Source organism: Vulpes lagopus, chromosome 7 (genome assembly GCF_018345385.1).
Source record: "Vulpes lagopus strain Blue_001 chromosome 7, ASM1834538v1, whole genome shotgun sequence".
In the NCBI taxonomy this organism is placed as follows: Eukaryota; Metazoa; Chordata; class Mammalia; order Carnivora; family Canidae; genus Vulpes; species Vulpes lagopus.
The window spans coordinates 79,778,943-79,804,951 of NC_054830.1; the positions used below are offsets into that span (position 1 = coordinate 79,778,943).

The window sequence follows — 26,009 nt, forward strand, 5'->3', positions numbered from 1 at the left end:
GAAGCAGGCTCCTTGAAGGGAGCCTGATGTGGGACTCAATCCCTGGACCTGGGATCACACCCTGAGCTGAAGGCAGATGCTCAACTGCTGAGCCACCCAGGTGTCCCTGAAACCATCACTCTTAATTACACATCAAACTTCAATGCCATTTGTGGTATTAGCTAGGAGAGACCCTTAAAAGAGGTTTGTACCTGTTTGCGTGTGTGTCATGTTTATAGGAACAAATCCAGAGATGGTCAGTAACTTACCCAAGGTCATAAGCAGAATCAGCTCTAGAGTCCAAAGGCCTGAGTCCCAGAATCCAGCACTCTTCCTGCTAAAGTGCAGTCTTGTAGATAGTGATACAAAAAGACACAGCTAGTCTTAAAGAAGCTTTCATAATGCCTTAAGGTAGGAATAAGAGGTCATACCCTGGATCTTTCTTCTCATATGCTATGAGAAACAGGTGCCTCTTGGAAAGTTGGCATAGAGGATCATGTGGAAAGGTTACCCCAAAACCCCAGGTGGGAACTTCAATGCATCTTGTTGCTGCTCAATAGGTTTCTCATTGAGACTCTAAGCAACCTGATGGCAGGATAATACATGTATTCTTTCCCATATCTCACCTAGCACCAATATGAAGTTTAAATTCAACAAATGGTGACTGAGCAACTGAACTAAATGAAGTTAAAAGTGAGTCAAGAGGGACGCCTGGGTGGCTCAGTGGTTGAGCGACTGCCTTCAGCTGAGGGTGTGATCCTGGAGTTCTGGGATCGAGTCCCACCCTGGGCTCCCTGCATGGAGCCTGCTTCTCCCTCTTTCTAAGTCTCTGCCTCTCTCCTTCTGTGTCTCTCATGAATAAATAAATAAAATCTTTAAAAAAATGAGTAAAGAACGAATACATATTCAACAAATGGCATCAACTGGCTAATCATTTTGGGGGCATTAGATTTAGTACTGGAGGGTACATGGGTAGCTCAGTGGTTGAGTGTCTGCCTTTGGCTCAGGTTGTGGTCCTGGGGTCCTGGGATTGAGTCCCACATTGGGCTCCTTGCAGGGAGCCTGCTTTTCCCTCCCTCTGCCTCTCTCTGTGTCTCTCATGAATAAATAAATAATATCTTTTAAAAAATAATAAAAAAGATTTAGTACTGGAAGGCCTGGGAGCAAGCATAAAATACCAGATTTTTGTTTTGACAACACCACTCCACATAGAGCCCAGTTAGAAGGATACTATAAAGCTCATCCTCTGGGCTTACTTAGGACAGACCCTGTATCATGAGCACACACATATTCTGACAGTTCTTACAACTGCCCTCCCCAGAAGAGGGTACTATTTTTTCTGTTTAATAGCTGAGAACCTGAAGCTTTCAGAGGCCAAGCAAGTGCCCAAAGTCCTTCTGCTCAGACATAACAGAGCTTTCACAATAACTGCCATTTCAAACACCTTAAATTTTTAAAAATCTGTCAACAATCTCCACTTAATAACATATTCCTATCAATGTGAGTGTTGCTGCTATTAGCACTACCTTACTTTCGGGCATTGTGTTTCAGACTCATCTTGCGTATTTCCTACCCCAGTCCTAGATAGAATCAGCCATTTCTCCAAGGAGTCCTGGTTCCTTTTGTTGGAGAATGGTATTAGAAACAAGATCTGGGTACTAGGTCTACTTGTTGCTACCAGAGTGTCTTTCAGAACTTCTCAGCTGACAAAGAAATATAAGTGCTAACACTAAGCTGTGTGTGTGTGTGTGTGTGTGTGTATGTATGTGTATATATATAGTGTATATATATATGAATAAATGAATAAATTTATTTGTGTGTGTATATATATATAGTTTTGCCCTTTCCAGAATGCCATATAATTATAATTTATATTATAAAATCTATAATTTATATATATATAATCTTTATTTTTTTAAAAAATATTTTATTTATTTATTCAAGAGAGACACAGAGAGAGAGAGGCAGAGGGAGAAGCAGGTTCCCTGCAGGGAGCCCAATGCAGGACTCGATCCCAGGACTCCAGGATCACGGCCTGGGCTGAAGGCAGCTGCTAAACCACTGAGCCACCCAGGTGTCCCAAATAAAATCTTTAAAAACAAAACAAAAAAAAACAGAATTGTTAACTTGTACTCTCATGGGAAACAATTTTATTATCTAGAGTACAATGCTTATGTGTGATTCCTTTTGTCTTGAGTCTTACATACTCTGCCCACTTCCAAAGTTACTCAGGTCAGTAGCCAACCCCCATCCCCTTCAGTGAAGTAATTGCATACATTATTTAATAACTAGATTTCTCTTGTCACAGTATACATTCTTCCCCAAGATATCCCAACTTCTTAAATGATTTAATTTACATACAATAATACTGCTGATGGAAAGTCTGTCTGCCCTCTACCCCCAATTCATATGTTGAAATCTAATCTCCAGTGTCATGGTATTTGGCAGTGGGGCTTTGGGAGGTGATTGGGTGGAGGGATAGAACCCTCATGCATGGGATTTGTGCCCTTATAAAAGAGACCCGAGAGCTCCCTCACTTTTTCTACCATGTTAAGTCACAGAAAGAAGACGACTTCCTGAACCAGGAAGCAGGCACCTGCCAGTACCTTGATCCTGGGGAGTTCCCAGACTCCAGAACTGTGAAATCTAAATGCTATGTAAGACACCCAGTCTGTGGTGCTTTGCTATAGCAGCCTGAAGAGAATCAGACTACCAGAGTTTACTCTTTGTGCTGTAGAGTTTTATAGGTTTTCACAAATGCAGAATATTATGTACCCACCATTACCGTATCGTACAGAATAGATTCACTACCCTAAAAATTCCAGTGCTTCATTCATTCAACACTCCTTCCTATCCTACAGGCAACCACTGATTTTTTTCAATGTCTCTTTAGTTTTGCCCTTTCCAGAATGCCATATAATTATAATCGTACAGGGGGTTGTCTCTTCAGACTGGCTTCTCTCACTTAATGATATGCATTTAATGTTCCTCCAGGTCTTTTCATGACTTGATAGCTCATTTATTTCTTTTTTTTAAAAAAATTCTATTTATTTATTCATGAGACACACAGAAAGAGAGAGGCAGAGACATAGATAGAGGGAGAAGCAGGCTTCATGTAGGGAGCCCAATGTGGGACTTGATCCCGGGACCCCAGGATCATGCCCTGAACCAAAGGCAGACGCTCAACCACTGAGCCACCTAGCTCATTTCTTTTTATTGTTGAAAAATATTCAATTGTATGGAGGTACCACAGTTTATCCATTCACATATTGAAGAATATTTTTGTTGCTTCCAATTTTTGATAATTATGAATAAACATTAACCTATGCGTTTGTGTCGACCTAAGTTTTCAAATCCATTGGGCAAAGACCTAGGAACACAATTACTGAATTATATAGTGACATTATGTTTAGCTTTGTAAGAAACTATCAAACTGTCATCCAAAGTGGATGTGCTGGGGTGACTGGGTGGCTCAGTTAGTTAAGTGTCTGCCTTTGGCTCAGATCACGATCCTGGGGTCCTGGGATCAAGCCTCACACTGGACTCCCTGCTCAGTGGGGAGTTTGCTTGTCCCTCTGCCCCTCCCCCTGCTTGTGCTCGCTCTCCCTCTCTCAAATAAATAAAAATTTTAACACCTCCCCCCAAAAAAACAAAAAATCCAAAGCAGATGTGCTATTTTGCATTTTTTACCAGCAATGAATGAGTTCCTGTTGCACTACATCCTTGTCAGCATTTGATATTATCAGTTTCTTGGATTTTAGCCACCCTAATAGGTGTTTAGTGGTATCTTGTTTTGATTTGAAATTCTCTAATGAGAAGTGATGTTGAGCATCTTGTCATACATTTATTTGCCATCTGTGTATCATCTTTGGTGAAGTAATGTGTTCAGATCTTTTGCCCATTTTTTAAAATTGTGCTGTTATCTTGTGGTTGAGTTTTAAGAATTCTATTTTGGATACAAGTCTTTTACCAGATGTATTTAGCAAATATTTTCTCCCATTCTGTAGGCTGTCTTTCTTTTCTTTCTTTCTTTTTTTTTTTTTTTTTTTTTTTGATGGTGTCCTCTGAAGCACAAGTTTCTTAACTTTGGTGAAGTCCAATGTATCTATTTTCCCACTTGTTGCTTATGCTTTTCATGCCATGTGTAAGTAACCATTGCCTAATCCAAGATCATATTTACTCCACACTTTTTTCTATGAATTTTTATCATTTTATCCTTTATATTTAGGTTCTGATCCGTTTTAAGTTAATTTTTTAGATGTTGTGTAGGACAGGTCCAACTTCATTTTTTGCATGTGGACATCCAATTATCTAACATCATTTGATTTTTATTTTGTTTTGTTTTGTTTTAAATTTTTTATTGGAATTCAATTTGCCAACATATAGCAATAACACCCAGTGTTCATCCTGCCAAGTGCCCCCTCAGTGCCCATCACCCAGTCACCCCAACCCCAATCCACTTCCCCTTCCACTACCCCTTGTTCATTTCCCAGAGTTAGGTGTCTCTCATGTTTTGTCACCCTCACTGATATTCTCACTCATTTTCTCTCCTTTCCTTTTATTCCCTTTCACTAATTTTTATATTCCCCAAATGAATGAGACCATATAATGTTTGTCCTTTTCCGATTGACTTATTTCACTCAGCATAATACCCTCCAGTTCCATCCATGTCGAAGCAAATGGTGGGTATTTGTCGTTTCTAATGGCTGAGTAATGTTCCATTGTATACATAAACCACAACTTCTTTATCCATTCATCTTTCGATGGACACCGAGGCTCCTTCCACAGTTGGGCTATTGTGGACATTGCTGCTATAAACATCGGGGTGCAGGTGTCCCAGCGTTTCATTGCATCTGTATCTTTGGGGTAAATCCCCAGCAGTGCAATTGCTGGGTCGTAGGGCAGGTCTATTTTTAACTCTTTGAGGAACCTCCACACAGTTTTCCAGAGTGGCTGCACCAGTTCACATTCCCACCAACAGTGCAGGAGGGTTCCCCTTTCTCCACATCCTCTCCAACATTTGTCGTTTCCTGCTTGTTAATTTTCCCCATTCTCACTGGTGTGAGGTGGTATCTCATTGTGGTTTTGATTTGTATTTCCCTGATGGCAAGTGATGCGGAGCATTTTCTCATGTGCGTGTTGGCCATGTCTATGTCTTCCTCTGTGAAATTTCTGTTCATGTCTTTTGCCCATTTCATGATTGGATTGTTTGTTTCTTTGCTGTTGAGTTTAAGAAGTTCTTTATAGATCTTGGATACTAGCCCTTTATCTGATAGGTCATTTGCAAATATCTTCTCCCATTCTGTAGGTTGTTTTTTAGTTTTATTGACTGTTTCTTTTGCTGTGCAGAAGCTTTTTATCTTGATGAAGTCCCAATAATTCATTTTTGCTTTTGTTTCTCTTGCCTTTGTGAATGTATCTTGCAAGAAGTTGCTGTGGCTAAGTTCAAAAAGGGTGTTGCCTGTGTTCTCCTCTAGGATTTTGATGGAATCTTGTCTCACATTTAGATCTTTCATCCATTTTGAGTTTATCTTTGTGTGTGGTGTAAGAGAGTGGTCTAGTTTCATTCTTCTGCATGTGGATGTCCAATTTTCCCAGCACCATTTATTGAAGAGACTGTCTTTTTTCCAGTGGATAGTCTTTCCTGCTTTGTCGAATATTAGTTGACCATAAAGTTGAGGGTCCACTTCTGGATTTTGTTTTTGTTCTTTTAAGATTTTATTTTTAAGAGACACCTGGGTGGCTCAGCAGTTGAGTGTCTGCCTTCGGCCCAGGGCATGATCCCAGGATCTGGAATTGTGTACCACGTTGACCTCCTTGCGGGAAGCCTGCTTCTCCATATGCCTATGTCTCTGCCTCTCTCTCTCTCTCTCTGTGTGTCTCTCACGAATAAATAAAATATTTTTAAAATTTATTTTTAAGTAATCTCCACACCAAAGGTGGGGCTCAAATTCACAACTCTGAGATCAAGAGTTGCATGCTTGGGATGCCTGGGTGGCTCAGCGGTTGAGTGTCCACCTTTGGCTCAGGGTGTGATCCCAGGGTTAGGGATTGAGTCCCACATTGGGCTCCTTGCAGGGAGCCTGCTTCTCCCTCTCCTCATGTCTCTGTCTCTCTCTCCATGTCTCTCATGAATAAATAAATAAAATCTTAAAAAAGAAAAAAAAAAAGAGTTGCATTCTCTGTCAACTGAGCCGGCCAGGGACACCATTTGAACACCATTTGTTGAAAAGCCTATTCTTTACCCCACTGCACTTGTCCTGGTATCTTTGTCAAAAATCAGTTGACCACTGTGACGAAAAGAATGCCCCCACACTGGAGACATTACATCCTAATTCCTGGATCTATGAAAATGATATGTTACATGTGAAAGGAGAAGTAAGCTTATAGATGGAATTAAGGTTGCCAAACAGCTAACTCTAAGACAAAGAAATACTCCTGCATGACATGGGCCCAATGTAATCATTACAGTCTTTAGAAGCAGAAGAGGGAAGAAGAATAGTTCAGAGTCAGAGGGAAATGCAACTGTGGAAAGAGTAATACAATGTGAAAAGAGTAATACGATACTCAACTTGCCTTTGTGTGAAGGTGGAGGAAGAAAGCCATAAACAGAAATGTGGGCAGTCTCCAGAAATTAGAAAAGGCAAGGGAATGGATCTTAACCCAGAGCCTACAGAAAGGCTTTTAAATATATAATTCTATAGGCCTATATTCCATAATAATCATAATCATAAAAATAAGCTCTTTAAAATGCATAAAATCACTGTGGAATCAAGCTGAAAGTCTTTCAATTCTTATTTCCTTAGTAGACTATATTCTTAGCAGAGAAAGACACTTTGAATTTCTTACTTTCACTAAGAATCACATAACAAACTCAATTGTAGTAAATTACACCGTAATAAGGTCTGAATTAGTGAAGTTTTCCTACATCTTAACCAGTTTGTGTAAGATTGCTGCTTTCAAAAAAGCAATCTTTTGATAAGTATAATATATAATCATGCTTTCCTATATGGTACAATTTCAGGAAAGAGGTATTACACCTATTTCTAGTATAGGAAAGAACATAGACTTTGGAGTCTGTCATGCCTGATTCAAATCCAATACGCTTACAAGTTTTATGACCTTGAGAGAGTTATTACTTTGCCTCTCTGATACCCAGCTTTCTCCTATGTAAAAAGGGATACCACCAACTTTGCAGAGTTAAAGACTAAATGAGTTAACGTGCATGATTTGAAAACATTTATTTAAATCCGGGGTCAGCAAACTTTTTCTGTAAATACTTTATGATGGTAAATACTTGATAATAGTAAATACTTTATGCTTTTCAGATCATATAGTCTCTGTCAAATTTACTCCATTCTGCCACTAACACAAAAGCAGTCATAGATAATATGAGTACAGCTGTGTTTCAATAAAACTACCAAGAAAGGGTACAGGGCTTCAGGGGTGGCCCCCAGGCCATAGTCTGCTGATTCTTGATATAAATCATCCAGTGTAGTGTGTGGCACATAGTGGGTGTTCAATACTAGGCAGTTACTATGATTATTACTTTATTCATCCCTATCTCAGTCAACAAACACAATCTACTATTGCTCCCACAACTCATTCACCATTCTATCATTCCCAATTTGCAAAATATTTAAAATTACCTGAAATGCTGCTGCCAGAACTTCTGCGGTCACCTACTCCCAATAACCAACCAATTGATTCATTATCTTCCACAGTTACTGGACCATAGATACTACAGCGGAGAGGAGCTTTAGGGCTACTGGTTTCAGTTCAATACTTAAATCCCTTCTGTGACCTTTCCTATGAAAGGCTGTCCAACATGTCTGCCTCCAAGGACAGGGAAACCACTATATTCCTAGGCGCCCTCTCGTCACATAGCTTGGGAGTTCTTCTGAAAGCTCTTTACCGTGAGCTTAACTTCAATGTGGTTCAACTTTGTAAGTATACACTAAGTCCCTGCTGTATTCCAGGCACTACTAAGTGCTGGAAACACAAAGAGGAATAAGATATGACCTCTACCTCCAACTTCTCACTGGACTTCCCTTGCCTGTTACTATCACCAAAACAAGTTTCCTATTCTCCCCTCATGATAGACTTCAGGTATTCAAGGGTTAATGCCCTAAGTGTTCTCGAGGTTTCAAACTCCCAATTCCTTCAACCATTCTTCACAAGTTCCTTCATCTCTTCACACTGCCTTCCTCCAGACATAAAATTCACACACACCCTCCAAAGAAGTCCAGGTGTGGCTGGACAAGGGAAAGTGAAGCCAACTTAAAGATATGTAGATTTAGTTTAGTGTCAACAATCTAAACCATTAGCAGGACACCTGGGTGGCTCAGCAGTTGAGCATCTGCCTTCAGCTCAAGGCATGATTCCTTGTCTGGGGATCGGGTCCCATATTGGGCTCCCTGCAAGGAGCCTGCTTCTCCCTCTGTCTGTATCTCTGCCTCTCTGTGTCTTTCATGAATAAATAAATAAAAATCTTTTTTTTTTTTTTTTAAAAAAAAGCAAAACATATTTGCCTCTTAGGAACTAACCCAGTCTCATTTACTCAACTCACAACTATACCCCTTTAATTTTTCAAATGGTTCTATAAAATTAGAGCTAAGTGATAGATTTTAGATAATATGACAATCATTAACATTTATTCTCCTTAAAGAAAGCAAGATTTAGCCTAAACAGCAGTCAGGGTACCTAGTTTTATTTGATCCAGTCTGATGGGTAGTAGAGCCAATAACAGCATTTCTAAGCTGAATTAATTCCAAAAAAATATATTTAAAATTTTTCATTTTGGGGGAGCCACCTGAGTGGCTCAGTGGTTGAGCATCTGCCATCTGCTCAGGTAGTGATCCCAGGGTCCTGGGATCGAGTCCTGTATCAGGTTTCCTGCAGGGAGCCTGCTTCTCCCTCTGCCCATGTCTCTGCCTCTCTCTGTGTGTCTCTCATGAATGAATGAATGAATGAATGTATGAATGAATGAATAAATAAATCTTTAAAATTTTTTTTTAGTTTTTAAAGTAAATATACTAGGGGATCCCTGGGTGGCGCAGCAGTTTAGCGCCTGCCTTTGGCCCAGGGCGCGATCCTGGAGACCCGGGATCGAGTCCCACATCGGGCTCCCGGTGCATGGAGCCTGCTTCTCCCTCTGCCTGTGTCTCTGCCTCTCTCTCTCTCTGTGTGACTATCATAAATAAATAAAAATTAAAAAACAAATAAAGTAAATATACTAAAAACTCTAAAGTAAAGACTGCAATGACCAGACTAGATGTTTACAAAAGAAAATAGAACAGAAAATAGTATCACATTTAGAGTAAGGCTAAGTAGTGTTTTATATTTATGTGTGATGCATCCTGAAGTAAAAACGGACTTCTAACTGTGTTCAAAGTCAAAAGTTTTTGTTCCAGAACATGCCATCTGCCACAGGAATATAAGAATGATTCTTCTCTTATGCTTTATAAAAATAGACGGATTGGACTTCAGAAAATTTTAAACGTTTGTTTTTCAAAAGACACCATCAAGAAAGTAAAAAGACTACCTACAGAATGAGAAGAAATATTTGCGAATCATATATTTGATAAAGAACTTAGAGCTAGGGCAGCCCGGGTGGCTCCGCAGTTTAGAGCTGCCTTCAGCCCAGGGCCTGATCCTGGAGACCTGGGATCGAGTCCCACATTGGGCTCCTTGCATGGAGCCTGCTTCTCCCTCTGCCTGTGTCTCTGCCTCTCTTGGTATCTCTCATGAATAAATAGATAAAATCTTCAAAAAAAAAAACAAAACTTAGAGCTAGAACTATAGAATTCTTGCAACTCAATGATGAAAAGACAAACAACCCAATTAAATATGGGCGAAGGGCCTGAATAGATATTCCTCCCAAAAGCTGTACAACCAATAAGCACATGAAAAGATGTTCAACATCATTAGTCATTAGGGAAAAGCAAATCAAAATCATAATGAGATACCACTTCACAGAGCCAAAGTAAAAAAGACAGACAATAACAAATGTTATAGACAATGTGGAAAAATTAGCACCCTCATAAATCACTGGTGGGAACATAAAGTAATAAGCAGTTTGTCAGTTCCTCAAAATGTTAAATGACTCAGCAATCCCACTCCTAAGTATGTATATATAAGAGAACTGAAAACATATGTCCAAAACATATTTGTATATAAATGTTCATAGCAATGTTATTCATAATAACTAAGTGTAAACAACCCAAATGTCTATCAATTGATAAATGGATAAATAAAATGTGGTGTATACATACGATGGAATATCATTCAGCTGTAATATGGAATGAAGTATGGAATATGGAATGTAATATGGAATGTAGTATGTGTCAGCACATACTACAACATAACGAATCTTGAAAACATTAGGTTAAAAAGGTGAAAGAAGCCAGACCCAACAGGCCACATATTGTATGAGCCCATTTATATGAAATGTCCAGAATACTCAGACCCAGAGACAGAAAATAGATTAGAGGGAGCCAGGGGCTGTGAGGTGGGCGAATTGAGAGTGACCACTAATGGACACAGGGTTTCTCTTTGAGGTGATGAAAATGTTCTAAAATTAGATTGCAATGATAGTTGCATAAATGTGAATATAATAAAATCCAATGAATTAAACACTTTAAAGAGGTGAATTTTATGGTATGTGAATTTTATTTCAGTAAGCTGTTATAAAAAATTTAAAACCCTTTGACAGCTTCCCTTTGCCAAAATAGTTTAGTGGAGCATTTGAGTTCTTTCGAGTTCTTTTGTCACACTTATTTCCAGCTAAGTGTTCAGCTCTCATTTCCGCCTATTTCCCCCTAGCACCACCTTCTGCTTCCACCCTAAACAAGGCATGCCATTTTATAATTCCATGCCTTTGCACATTCTCTTCTGGCTGCCAAGAATGTCATGTTTCTTCTTCTCTTTCTGATGAACACCCATCTATCCTTTAAGAACAAATATTGGTTCCTCCAAGAAATCATCCCTTACTCCTCCAAAGTTGGTCACCCTGTATGCTATAAATACACCTGCCCCTAAGAGATTCTGAACTCCCTGAGTTTACTAGACAGTATCATCTTCAGCCTCAGAACCCAATGTCTGTAAGCACTTAGTAAATGTTTACTGAATAAATGAGTGACAAAACACTCCCTCACTACTGACTACAAGTAGCACTATTTTTCTCCAACTGGTTTAATTGGTAAAATCCATACAAATAAAGCTTGAGTGCTAGCCTTTAGAGACCAATAAAATGAAATAAAAATACAAATTTGGGACCAACATTGAGATTTAAGGAAGATTACCATAAAGTAACATTTCATGGGGGTTCATAGTTCATAGTTCATAGTTCATAGTTCATTGTTGACCGAACATACTTACTGAAGTCAATACTCTTTTATTCAACATATTAAATGTGTTGTTTAACTCTGGTAACCACAGCTGTGACTTAGTTAACGATCTCAATAAATCCTACTTAAATCAGAGACAGGAAAAAATTATGCAAATGAATTCTTATCTGTTTTTCTGCCCAAGGCATATTTGATAACAGATAAAATATCTCCAAATAGTCTCTACTTAATAGTCAGGAAGCCCATTTGAGGTTTTATTTGGATCAAAATCAAATACAAAGAAGAGGAGAAGCCTGCTATATTCACAAATGATTTTATTTCAGAAAGAAATAACACATTAAAAGGAGACATTGTTAAGAGCTTACTTTCACATATGGAAGTGAATCTAGGAAAGTCAACAGTTATTAATATACAAAACCACATGATTAAAAAAGACAGTAATAGATAATGACAGATGGGCACGCCTTAGATTAATTTGCAAAATACCTTTGTCTAAAAACAGAAAGATATTGGTCTTTAAGACGGCTCTTTAGAAACAAGTCTGTAGTTCCGATGGACTTTAAAAATCAAACCGATCACACTCATATTCATCCAGGAGGGGGAGGAAACCATCCAACAATTATACCTTGCAGCTGGACAGGATGTCTTCCACTAATCTCTTGTAAACCCAGGCATCACCCTTAAGCCGCTGCCGCCTGATACCCACCACATCGGGTTTTTGAAGCTGGCACACTTCTAGTTCAAATTGCATTGTCACTTTACCAAAATCTGACTGTGTTTGACACTTCAGTGTATAGCTACGAAAAACAAGACAAGAAACCAGTTAATAGGAGAACCGTGAATATTCTGCATAAGAGAATTCTAAGCCTCTAGGAGGCCAGTGGAGAAAATGAACCCTTATTTCATATTAAGCGATCTATTACTACTTACAGTTTCCAAATGACTTAGCTATACCCTACTCATGGAGCATGACTGGTCTTTCCCCAGAAGCTGAACTAGGATCTTATGAAAGAATAAAGATGGAAGGCTTTATCAGAATTTTTCTCTTGTCCAAAGAAAAGCCCTTCTTTTACAGCTACTCATGCCATTCATGCTCAAGAAATCTTCTGGCCTTCTTTATGCATCTCTTTCAACAGTGTAATCCATAAACATTAGGCCATTTCCACAATGTTCACAACAAAGGAAAGTGTGGGGAAGATTAAGAATATTTTTTTATGTGCACCTTATCAGGAAATTCTTTCATATAAATAAGACTGAAGCCACCACCTTTGTCAGAAGGGTGTAGGTTTTAGAGATTTTTCTAATAGTAGTAAGAGGTTATGATCATTACACATTACATTACACACTCTACACATGGCAGAGTTTTAACAGAAGGTCCATAGAGATGGTATATTCCCAAGGCTGAAACACATGGTATATGTAATTAGAACTGCAACACAACAACTCTGATGATGGAAAGGCCCCCTCCAAATGAAGCCTTAAACATATCTTAAGAAACAGGTAGACTCCTGCAAAGTTAGATAAATCGAATTCATTTAAATCAATTTTTTAATTAGTTTGCCTGATATTTTAATTTGTCTTACTAATCTCCAATAAATAATAAACAATAGGATTGATTTTAAATATTAGTTCCCTAAATATTTAGGGGCAGATAATTCTCCACAGAAATGTGAAGAAATTACTTGTATCTGTTGTGTGTTATGAGGATTCACAAAATATTATCCTTTGGCTTGCTAATTTAGTTCTGTGTTTGGGGTCTTGATCTCTTAAAAATGGGCAGTCATTTGGATAAATGCCAAAAGGAGTACCCTATAGTTAAGGTTCCCGATGGGAATATGAAGCATAGAGCAATTCAGTCATATGGAAGAGAAAAGTCCATTCTTCTGCCTTGGAAAAAGATAATAATGGAATATACCCAAGATTAGTAACATCACACCACCAAAAAACAGCTTTTGTTCTACCTTGTCACAAAGAAGTTAAAAACAAACAGAAAAGTAAAAAAGAAAAAAAGGGGTCAAGGCAGAGACTTTGCAGTTGATCAGGAAGTTAGAAGAGTAAGTTATTGGTTAACAGCTAGTTGGTGATCTGAAAGAGAGATCATATGCTGAAGGAAAGATTATTGAAAGCTTTCTGATACAGATTTGGCTAGAGATTCTGGAACCATCACTCAAACCCAACCATGAAGAACAGGCCAGAGTGAGTTATTATGTGTTCTGATGACGCCTAAAGAAGAAAGCCAGGGTTCAGGTAAGGAATGCTTGCCAACATTTACAGATGAAAAATGAAATTACTTTTCCAAAAGATTATTTCTTAAACTCTTACTCTACATTGAATATTCTAGTTAAATATTTTGTTATATCCATTAGTGGCTCTTTTTATCTGCCTCAATAGTGAAATTTTAAAGAGACATGACTGGAAATACTTATCAATAAGAACCTCTTAGGTATAAGTGGTTTGGCCATTCCGACCATACGATCATAGCCATGGAGGTTTTGCTGGCAGCTCACTCAACAGTGGGAAAGAGTTCAGGTGAAATAATTTCCTACTAAAGTGCTGAAAACCCAGTCTAACAACAAGTCATAAAGGAAAGGGTTCTACATAAATCCCTAATTGGTTTGAGGTATCTCACAAATCTAGATTACAATTTATAAACATTATTGATGGGCAGCCCGGGTGGCTCAGCGGTTTAGCGCCGCCTTCCGCCCAGGGCGTGATCCTGGAGACCCGCGATCGAGTCCCATGTCGGGCTCCCTGCATGGAGCCTGCTTCTCCCTCTGCCTGTGTCTCTGCCTCCCTCTCTCTCTCTGTCTGTCTCTCTCTGTGTCTCGCATGAATAAATAAAATCTTTAAAAGAAAAAAATATTGAAAAGCAGAACATCAAAGGAAAATAAGAGTACTGAAAAAGAAAACTCGAGGAAGTTCAAATTTTTCTATTTTGAAAAGTCTAACTTTGAAAGTGGTGCCAATATGGCACTAGCTCATATAACATCAAAGAAACAAAATTATGAACAATGACACTACCATAAAAGCTTTTTTGATGAAAATGAGGTGGGAGAAATATTTTTTAAAAAGAGAAGAATCAGTACATGTCATCTCGAAGTTCAAAAGACATCAATCAATAAATGCAACAGCCTCTAAGTGTGCTTCTTACCCCTTTTGTACAAAGTCAACGTGCTTCTTTGGAAGAATAGACATTATTTCATTCAAGAGTTGATCTGGATTCACTAATCTGGTTGTAGTCACATTATAGTGAAGCTTAAAAAAAGAAAAAGAAGGGGTAAGAAGTAAATCTTTACATTAACACAAAGACCATCCTAATTTAAAAGATCTCAAATTCATTACAGTACCAGTTCAAAGGGAAACATTTCCAGAAAAAATTTACAACCAACTCTTGATAAGCTGAAGTAAGATGGCACTGGAAAGCTTGAAGAAATCGTGTCCACTAGTGACTACATATCATCCTTTTTAACATTTCATCCTCCTCTCCTACCAATCTTTTTAAAGAAATACATAAATATTAATTAACATCCATCTGTTTGGCTGGTTTCTCCCTTCCTATGCTATGCTAGAGACATTAATAGTCCTAAAAAGTAAACTAGGAAATGAAACAAAAATCCTAGAAAATGTGGTTTGTATATATAGTTGACCTGTAAACAATGCAGGAGTTAGAGGCACTGACCTATAAAGACAAAAATCCACATATAACTTTGGACTCCCCCCAAACTTAATAGCCTACTGCTGACTGAAAACGTTATAATCAATTAACACATATTCTGTATGTTAATGTATTTTTTTTTGTTATTTTACTTTTGTTTTTTAGAGAGAGACAGAGCATGTGAGCAGGGGCTGGGGGCAGAAGGGGCAAAGGGAGAGAGAGAATCCCAAGCAGGCTCCATACTGAGCAGGCCTCCACCTCACAGCCCCTGAGATCATGATCTGAGCCGAAATCAAGAGTTGGATGCTTAACTGAGCTGCCCAGGCGCCTCTATATGTATTATATACTATACCTTTATGATAAAGCAAGCTAAAGAAAAAAAAAATGTTATTTTTAGAGAATAAGGAAGAGGGTATCTGGGTGGCTCAGTGGTTGAATGTCTGCCTTTGGTTCAGGTTGTGATCCTGGGGTCCTGGGATCGAATCCGGCATTGGGCTCCCTGCAGGGAGCCTTTTCTCCCTCTGTTTACGTCTCTGCCTCTCTCCCTGTGCCTCTCATGAATAAATAAAATCTTTAAAAAAAATAGAGAATGAAAATACATTTACAGTACTGTACTATGTTTATCAATACCATAAATTTATATTGTTTACAAGATGAATCCTCTATTATCTATTAGTACTGACATCAATATTGTCTTATGACATAAAACACTATAGATATTATATGTATTACTAACACTAGATATCAAAAATGAAAAAGATATGAAAAAGAAAGTCGTATTTATTTACAGATTTATAATGATTCATACATTGATAACAAAAAAGCAGCAATATTATTGCTTCATGGTAGCCTAGTGTAATCAATACGATTGCTTCACAGTAGCTTAGCCTATACACTAATGAATAAATGGTTATATAATTTTTATGGGTTATAGTAACACAGTCATATTCATAATATGGTATTAGAAACACGGTTTTATTTTTTTAAAAACCATCTGCTGGTGATGATAGGCTGATAATCACAAGAGAAGCATATTCCACAGTAACGTAATTCTTTGAAAGTAAAGTTATACAACAGTAAGAAAACTAACACATTATTAATTTTATATTAAATCACTCACCTTATGTCTAAGTAAAGATAGGCTATCCACATCTATGAGTCTGGCGCACAATGTTCTACACGATGAATACTTAGGTAATGATGATGACACAAAAATGTCTCATGATTGTCGTACAGCTATTAGATGTTCACACAAAGACACACACACATACAATAGATAAATTTATTAACTATATGGCATGATTATTTACTGCTCATTAAGTGTAAGTGGATCATCACAAAGGCCTTCATCCCCATCTTCACGTTGAGCGGGCTGAGAAGGAGAAGGAAGAGTAGAGGTTGGTCTTGCTGTCTCAGGGGTGGAAGAGGTAGAAGGGCAGGTGGGAGGGACAGGCACATTTGGTGGAACTTTATGGAAATATATAATTTCTATCTGACTTTATGCTTTTCCATTTCTCTAAAAATGGTTCCTATATGGTACCAATCCTCCTTTAACGGTTTGCTTTCGTTTCAGTGCTCATATCATAAACAGGTCCATGTCATAAAAGAAATCAGAAGTAGTCTCGAATCATTGAAACCCTTCTGCCAGATTGCCTAATGTCAATTTGTTTTCTGGCAGTGATTCTTCTACATTTTCTTCCTCATTATCTGTCACTGGTTCAGAAGCACTTATTTCTACTGACTCATCTTCTGTTAATTCTTCTGGTGTGGTGTCCATCAGCTCTTGAATTTCTCCAAATCCATATCTTGAAACCTTCCCCATACACACCTTTTTCTGCCATAACCACAAACCCTTTCATGATTTCCTTGCTCGGCTCTGTCGTAAATCCTGTGAAATCATGCACAACATAGGGACAGTTTTCTCCAGCAGAAATTTATTGTTTCAGGCTTGATGGCTTTCATGACTTTTTCTGTTACAACAATGGCATCTTCAATGATGTAATCCTTCTAGACTTTCATGACGTTCTCTTCCATAACACTGACAATCCTTTCCAGAGAGTACTGGGTGTAATGAGCCTTAAAAGTCCTTATGACCCCCTTTTCTTGATGCTGAATTGAAGACATTGTGTTTGGGGACAAGCAGACCACTTTGATACCTTCAGTGTGAACTCATGGGGTTCTGGGAGGCCCAGCAGCATTGTCCAATATTAAAAGAACTTTAAAAGGCAGGACCTTACTGGTAAGGTACTTCTTGACCTAGGAACAAAGCACTGATGGAATCAATTCAGAGAAAGGGTTTGGAGTGCCTAGGTGGCTCAGCTGGTTAAGTGTCTGCCTTCTGCTCAGGTCATGATCCCAGGGTCCTAGGATCAGGCCCTACATCAGGCTCCCTGCTCAGCGAGGAGTCTGCTTCTCCCTCTCTGTCCCTTCTCCAGATTGTGCTCACTAGCTCTCTCTCAAATAAATAAATAAAATCTTTTTTAAAAACAGGAAAAGAAAAAGGGTTCTCATTGTCCAGACTTTCTTGTACAACCAAAAGATAAGCAGCTAGTGGTCACCTTTTCCCTTCAAGACTCGGAAGTTAGCAGCTATATAAACAAGGGCAGTGTTGATCATAAACCCAACTACGCTGCATAAAACCACAGAGCTAGCCTATCCCTCCCTACCTTAAATGCTGGTGCTCATTTTTCTTTCTTACTAATTTATGTCTTTTGTGGCATTTTCCCCCCCAGAATAGAGTATTTTTGTCTGCATTAAAAATCTGTTCAGGAAGATATCCTCTTTCCTCAATGATTTTCTTAATGGCATCTGGGAACTGGTATATACTGCCTCTTGGTCCCTATAGAAGTTGCTTCTCCTGTCATCTTGACATTTTTTAAGCCAAATCTCTTTCTAAAATTATCAAACCATCCTTTACTGGCATTAAATTCTCCAGCTTTAGATAACCTCACCTTCCTTTTGCTTTAAGTTGTCATAATATGACCTCATCTTTTCTCAAATCATATTAAAGTTTATAGATATGCCTTTCTGTCTTTTAATCCTGTATCTACATAAAAGCTGCATTTTCAATGAGATTTTTTTTTTAAGTATTTTTGCAAAAAGTAAAGGTTTTTGTGCCTATTGGTACAGCCGCAGCAAGGGCTTCATGAAGTTCCATTTTTAAAAAAAAACAATGGTCCTTATACTGGATTCATTTATCTTGAAATGGTGGATGACTGAAGCTGCAGACCCCAATCTATGATATATATCAAGCAATGCAAATTTTTCTTGTAATGTCATGACTTTTCTGTGCTTCCTCGGAGCACTTCCAGCATCACTAGGAGCACTTCATATGGGTCCCCTAGTGTTATTCAAGGTTTATGTCATTGCACTAAACATGATGAAAAATATGCAAGAACCACAAGAGATCATTTTTTACTGTGATAACAATTTACTGAAGAGATGAACACACACATGGAAGTGATTAGCACCACACAACAGTTTTAGTAGGATATTATTTAACTTTATTTTTTTAATTTATTTTTAAGATTTTATTTATTTATCTGAGAGAGAGCACCAGCAAGGGGAGGACCAGAGGGAGAGTGACAAGCAGACTCCCTGCTGAACAGGGAGCTTGATGTGAGACTCAAACTCAGGACCCGAGATCATGACCTGAGTTGAAATCAAGAGCTGGACACTTAACCCACTGAGCCACCCAGGCACCCCCAGTGTTTTTAAGCAAATATTTGCAACACAAACTCACCACAAGAGCAACATAAGGTAGCTACGAAATTATTACAGTAGTACAGCATGTATTACAGTTGATTTTATGCAGTTATTTAATACTGCATCTTTTTTTTAATTTTTATTTATTGATGATAGTCACACAGAGAGAGAGAGAGAGAGAGAGAGAGAGAGGCAGAGACACAGGCAGAGGGAGAAGCAGGCTCCATGCACCAGGAGCCCAACATGGGATTCGATCCCGGGTCTCTAGGATCGCACCCTGGGCCAAAGGCAGGCGCTAAACCGCTGCGCCACCCAGGGATCCCCTAATACTGCATCTTTAAGCTTCTTCACATTTCTTTCAACTGTGAATGGCTCCATGTACAGTATATTTGTGTGCATATGTTTTGATAAATTTTAACTTTTTATAATATATTTGTTTATATCTTATGGTAGTAAATGATAAAATAGACTAATATCTACATATATCTTACGCATTCATGACATACCTTTTTCTTAATTTTTTTTAATATTTCTAGGCTATGCAGTTTTTGAGTTTTTCCAAAGTATCATAAATCCCCCCAAATTCTCCTAACCTATTTGGTTTTTGTTTTTGTTTTTACCTATTTGTTGAAAAAATACACCACACTCAAAGTGACCCACACGGTTCAAAACCATGTTGTTCAAGGGTCAACTACATTTTTATTTTAGTATTTGCATATTTGTTCCAATCTCATTTAAAAAAATATAACTAGGGCAGCCCGGGTGGCTCAGTGGTTTAGCACCACCTTCAGCCCAGGGCCTGATCCTGGAGACCCTGGGATCGAGTCCCACGTCAGGCTCCCTGCATGGAGCCTGTTTCTCCCTCTACCTGTGTCTCTGCCTCTCTGTGTCTCTCTCTGTGTCTCTCATGAATAAATAAATAAAATCTTTAAAAAAAAAAAAAAGAAAAAGAAAAAGAAAAAGAAAAATACAACTAGCAAAAACTAATAAATTATAGTTTCTTTTAAAATAATTCAAGCGGCTCCTGGTTGGCTCAGTCAGTCAAGCATCCAACTCTTGATTTTGGCTCAGGTCATGATCTCAGAATTGTGAGACCACACCCAGTGTCAGGCTCCACACTCAGCAGAGTCTGCTTGAAAATTCTCTCCCTCTCTCCCTCTCTCTTCCTCTCTTTTTCCCTCTCTCTCTTCTCTCCCCCTCTCCCCCCACTTGCATATACATGTTTTTATCTCCCTCTCTAAAATAAATAAATAAAACTTTAAAAAATTTTTTTTAAATAAACCCAAGTTTTTAAAAACTTAGTCACCTTGATTGTGGTGATAGCTTCACAGGTGTCTATATAATGCCAAAGTATATTAATCATCCATTTCTAATATGTATAGTTTAGTTATGTCAATTATACCTCTATAAATCTTTTTTTTTTTTAAGAGTCACTATAAAGAAAATGCCAGTACAGATGATATGCCAACGTGAAGGTGAGTTAAATGACTGCAGTTTAGGGACACAGCTTCATGTTATAAAAGCAATGACAGGGCTGTCTGTCTCCTGGGTCCCCATTTAGGGCTGTTTCACCAAACTAAATTGGCTTTGTCAAGATAATAATAAGAACACTTCCAAATCACAATTTTAGTGATTCTTTTTGTAAAATAATTAATCCTAGTTTATCTATTTAAATTTCAGATTTTTACAGAGCGCTTCCTACAAGAGGGCTTAGCTACATATGGTTTGCTAACTTAACAAACAAGGTATTCTTTGTACCATCCTTTTATGTTTTCTGTGAGTTTAAAATTTTTTAATATAAGAAGTAGGGAGAAAAAAATGAAACTAATTCCCTAAAGCAAGCCATGCAGTTCTCAAAAACTTAAAGCTTTATAAAGGGTTAAAGATCCAAAGTTAGGTCAAGTTTCCAGTATTAGGTGTATGCTAATTAGGACTGCGGTTCTGCTCCATTAGGGTTAAAATGCTCAACACATGGATAGAAACAATGCTACTCAACATGGAACACCTTCTATAATATATAATAGAGTGTTTCACGTGCATCTCACAGAGACAGCTTTCTTCATATCCCAGGCCTGTGAAGTTTTGGGGTAGAAATTATCTCCAGTTTTTACAAACAAGGAAATTGAGGCCATCACAAATAAAATGACTTATCCAAGCTACATAGGATGAAGCTGAGGCTAGAACCATCTTCTCATTCCCAACCTATATCCTGGAAGTATTAGGGAATACCTGGAAAGCCAACTAACACAGCAGTTCCTACTGGAAAATGCATTCAGGTTCCAAACAATTTATACAGGTGAACGTTTTTAGGATATTATCCATCAGTATTTGGTAACTGCTTAGCTTCTCAATAATGTACATGATTGGACATGTTTCCTCAATTTTCTTTATCTAATGTTTTTCAGGGAAACAACACTATGGTTTTCTTAATCCCAATGTCAGGTTTGAAATATTTCATAACTGTCTCCATCTAGAGAAATCTTAGAACAATAAGACAAAATATACCTAATAAATAGCCATGTGCAAAACTTCTCAGTGCATTATTCAAGTTCAACAAGGCAACAAATATTAATGTACAAATAAGTCCTATCTTCTTTTTTTTCTAAGGATTTTATTTATTTATTCATGACAGACACAGAGAGAGAGAGGCAGAGACACAGGCAGAGGGAGAAGCGGCCTCCATTCAGGGAGCCCGACATGGGACTCGATTCCGCGTCTCCAGGATCACGCCCTGGGCCAAAGGCGGTGCTAAACCGCTGAGCCACCTGGATGCCCTTATTTTTAAAACAGGACATAGGGATCCCTGGGTGGCGCAGCGGTTTGGCGCCTGCCTTTGGCCCAGGGCGCGATCCTGGAGACTCGGGACCAAATCCCACGTCGGGCTCCCGGTGCATGGAGCCTGCTTCTCTCTCTGCCTCTCTCTCTCTGCCTCTCTCTCTCTCTCTCTCTCTCTCTCTGTGTGTGTGTGTGTGTGTGACTATCATAAATAAATAAAAATTAAAAAAATAAAAAAAAACAGGACATAAATGAACATCCCCCCTGAACCACACTCCTGCCCAACAGTTCACCATTTTCCTTCCCCAAATGTGCCCAGGTTTGCTCCAAATGAGAGTCTCAGTGCAAAAACTATCCAGACTCATTCCCCAAACCACAGGGAACAGTGCCATCTGCTCTGCCTTCCTCCGTGCCCCACACCTCTTGGAACATGGTTTTTTTTTTTTTTTGGAACATGTTTTTATACAGCACAGAACAACAACCCTGCCGTCTTCATGGCCACTCCACCAGATCCTCGGTGACACAGGCTGTATCTTATTCATACCTTTATCTCTTACTTCCCCCGAACAAAAATGTCATTCATTAGATGTTTGAAAAAATGCAGAGAGAATTTCAGAGAGTAAAAAGGATTTGAGACCCACTAATAACCTCTTTTTCCTTTCCTTGAAAATACTGTCCACACCACTGACATATTAAGGCCTTTAAAGCATAATAGGACTACCAAACAAGGTCCAAACCTGTTAGGCCTGTGAAGACCTGCCAGCCTACCTTCCTAGTCTACTGCTCACTATTTTCTTCACATACATCACACTCAAAGTTCAAATTCACTTCCCATGCATTCAAATATTTGTGAGGGCCTACAAAGGTACCCACATGTCAGGGACTCTTCTATAGGCCAGAGATATAAGAATTAAGCTAATATCTGCCCCATGTTTCCCCAACTCCATGTTGCCTTTGTGATTAATCACTCTACCTAAGTATTTGCATTATAGTTATTTGCTCCTTGAAAGGAACAAGTATATATAATTTACCTCTGCATCCTCAAAGCCCACTGCATTAAAACGCATGAAATAAAAAATTATCAATTCATTCAATTCAGTACTTCTTTTAGAAAAAAAAAAAAAAAAGTCCAGTTAGCAGTCAGCTTCAGAAATCCATATTGCAGAATTCAAGTTCACTTACCTTTAGTCTTCTTGGCCCGTCTTTGGCAGAGCCCTTCTTTTTGCTCCTGGTAAGCACAGTGATAACCTTATCCAATCCCCTTTCAAGGCTCCCAAACACTTTGGTTCCTTTTCTTTTTGGAGTGTCATCTACATGTGCTTGGTTGAGATCTAGTTCCACTGAGCGACATCTTAAAAAAAAAAAAAAAAATTTTAAACCCATGAGTAAAGAAGGACCTCCTGCCAGTTGGAACTTTCACAGGACACTCGAGTATACCAAGGCCAGACCACCTCACTCCTTAAGGAGCACTAAAGCCATCTCCCACTGGAATGAAACCATCACTCTGCCTCTGGGCCAACTGTCACTTGGCAAGACTTTTTTGCCCCTAGCCTTTTATTAAAAGTCAATATACAGAAAAGTTGAGTGAATAGCACACCAAACACCCACATATCCTCTTAGATTCAACAGCTGTTAATCTTTTATCACATTTGCTTTCTCTACTTATACAGATAAGTAAATATATTAAATATATATACATCTTTCCTGAACTATCTGAAAATACCTGCCTGAAGACATATGAAACTTCACCCTGAAACCAATGAATAAGGACACATAACCAATGAATAAGGACATTTTCTACATAACCAAAATATCAACACAACATCAAGAAATTTAATAATGATGCCATAGTACTGCTTAATATCTAGTTCACAGTCTAATTTCCTCAATTGTCCTCAAAATGGATCCTGCTTTTAAAAATAGCTGTAAAAGACAGGAAGGGACACCAATGCTATAGAACTGTCCATATAAAAGGAATGAGTTTTCTTTAAAACTTTCATTGGTATCTTTACTATTTGGGCAACTGCTATCTGTGAGTGGATGTCTATATTCTACTGGCAGAAGCATGGGAAAAGATGAGCCTCAAAAATGGTATTATGTGTCTGGGCCCAGGGCCATTGTTTCCAAGCCTGCTGTATGTCAAGGTGCCTGCCAGTCCTGCTCCTGATGAGTTTCAGAATTCTATCCCACAAGGAAGGCAGCAGCAACAGCTCCAGGAGTAGCCACAGACCATCGTCATTCTGCTAAACATTCCTACATTTATACAATGGTTTGTTACTTTAATCAGGTTTATCATACATGAAAAAAGGAAATCTGGTTACATATACTGAGGATCAAAGAATAAAAAACAGAATACTTACCTCCTCTCAGGGCTAATGACACCTGTCATTAACTTCTCTGTCCCTGTTGAATTTATTGGCATTTTAATTGGGGTTTCTTTCAGGCACTGGTTTCTAGCTATTAGAAAAACAAGAAACACAAACCATATGCAGGTGACATATTATGGTTTCAAAACTTCTATCAATAACACATACATCACTTATTCATTGACTCAGAAATATTGTAATCACTTGGCCAGTGCTGTTAAGGCTCTAATTATTTAAAGAAATGTTTCATGTGATTTATAATAAAAACAAAATCATTTTGCTTTGCATGTGTGGCTCCTCTTTTCCTTCATTGCAAAATGAAGGCCATGCTTAAATTCCTATTTTAAATATTATATGACAAATTTAAATAGATCACATTAATACAGATTTTATGACTACTGATTCTCCTTTTTTTAAAAAAAAAGATTTTATTTATTTATTCATGAGAGACACAGAGAAAGAGGTAGAGACATAGGCAGAGGGAGAAGCAGACTCCCTGCGGGGAGCCTAATGCAGGACTCAATCCTAGTACCCCAGGATCATAACCTGAGTCAAAGGCAGATGCTCAACCACTGAGCCACCCAGGTGCCCTGATACTTTCTATAAATAAAAATCAACCTGTACTTATACAAGAATCCAATTTATGCTTCTAAGTGAAATAGTATTGAGAAGTGTTAATTCAATTCCTAATCCTACTCAACTCCTGTTAGGCAAAGAAAACAACAGTCCCTGTGAAGGCTTGACAAAAGTTATTAAACAGCTTTGGCTATTTTTATATTCCCTATTCTAGAATTTTGTGCTTGATTCTAGTAGGGTATCTGTATCCAGTTTCTGACAAATTCACAATAACAAATCTGGTTACCAATGATTAGCTAACTTTCTGTTCATGATCTAAAAGTTACATACCCAAAATAATAATACTTTATAAGTATATGATATCAAGTTTTTTAAAAGACTTTTTATTTTTCTTTATGACTATTCATTACTATTTTCACTGGTTCCACAAGAACAAGAAAAGATCACTGAAAGGGTATCTCTGAAAATAGTTTTCATCTTGGTATACAAAGAGTATCTTCTACTATACATAGTTAATCTTTGATAAACTGTCACTGACTGGATTGTACAAGGTTCAGAAAAGTGATTAATGCTAATGGCAAAAATGACTCAGAGTAAAAGTCAAATGCAAAGCGCTAATGAAAACTATCAGTCGGAGCTTCAGCTACTAGCTTCCGTGGATGGCTCTTGTGTTTAAAGAAAAATAGCCAATAATTCCTTTTGACCAACACAATCTTTGTCACAGGGATAAGACATGCAAACTGATGACACTTTAAGACTAAATTCCAAACTATCCAAATGTCAAAACCTTCAGAACTACATAAAAAGTTAAAAAACACAGGGGCACTTGGGCAGCTCAGTCGGCTGAGCAGCTGACTTGATTTCAGCTCAAGTCACAATCTTGGGGTTCTGGGATTGAGTCACATGTCGGGCTCCAGGCTCAGAGAAGAGTCTGCTGGAGGATTATCTCTCCCTCTGCCCTTCTTCCCACCGCATAAACGCATGCACATGCACACACATACACATACTCTCTCTAAAAAATAAATGAATAAATATTAAAAAAAAATTTAAGTTAAAGCATACACACACACACACAAAGAGTAACAGAAGGGATTATAAACATTCAAAGGTTTAAAAAAAAAGGCCTCAATAGCTAAAGTCCATCTTATCTTACTACCCAACTCCTTGACTCACAAAGGATGTTGTAGCTATATTAACAAATAACAGAAGAGGAACACCTCTCATTAGGAAAAAAAACGCAATAGCAGCTACTACTAAGGTCCCACTATATCCAAGGTTATCTCACTGAAACCTCATAACAACACCAGGCAGCCACAAATGCTTATCACAGCAAACTAGTCTCACAATTCTGGGGAAAGCGTTGTCTGAGCTGATGAATGAGAAGTCCATTAACATAATAATAGAACTCCCAATAAATATTCTGTCAAAGTTTTTCATACTTTCTTTATAAGAAATAGAGCTCTGGGGGATCCCTAGGTGGCTCAGCGGTTTGGCGCCTGCCTTCAGCCCAGGGCGTGATCCTGGAGTCCCGGGATGGATTCCCACGTCAGGCTCCCTGCATGGAGCCCGCTTCTCCCTCTGCCTATATCTCTGCCTCTCTCTCTC

At 38.3% G+C, this 26,009-nt stretch overlaps 1 protein-coding gene across 3 annotated transcripts in view; it reads right to left on the reverse strand.

The window, feature by feature from the left end:
* Positions 1–11,679: 11,679 nt before the first annotated feature.
* MELK (maternal embryonic leucine zipper kinase) overlaps positions 11,680–26,009 on the reverse strand; it is a 97,601-nt gene continuing 83,271 nt past the window's right edge. For 2 of the 3 annotated variants that reach the window (XM_041762805.1, XM_041762803.1), the window contains 4 exons: positions 23,823–23,919; positions 22,645–22,813; positions 14,479–14,582; positions 11,680–12,124 (listed from right to left, as the gene is read on the reverse strand). In XM_041762805.1, the coding sequence (XP_041618739.1) occupies positions 11,947–12,124; positions 14,479–14,582; positions 22,645–22,813; positions 23,823–23,919 (548 nt within the window). In that variant the 3' untranslated portion in view covers positions 11,680–11,946. Of the gene's footprint in view, positions 12,125–14,478; positions 14,583–15,854; positions 17,239–22,644; positions 22,814–23,822; positions 23,920–26,009 lie in introns of those variants that run through there. The other variant, XM_041762804.1, reaches the window with a different exon arrangement.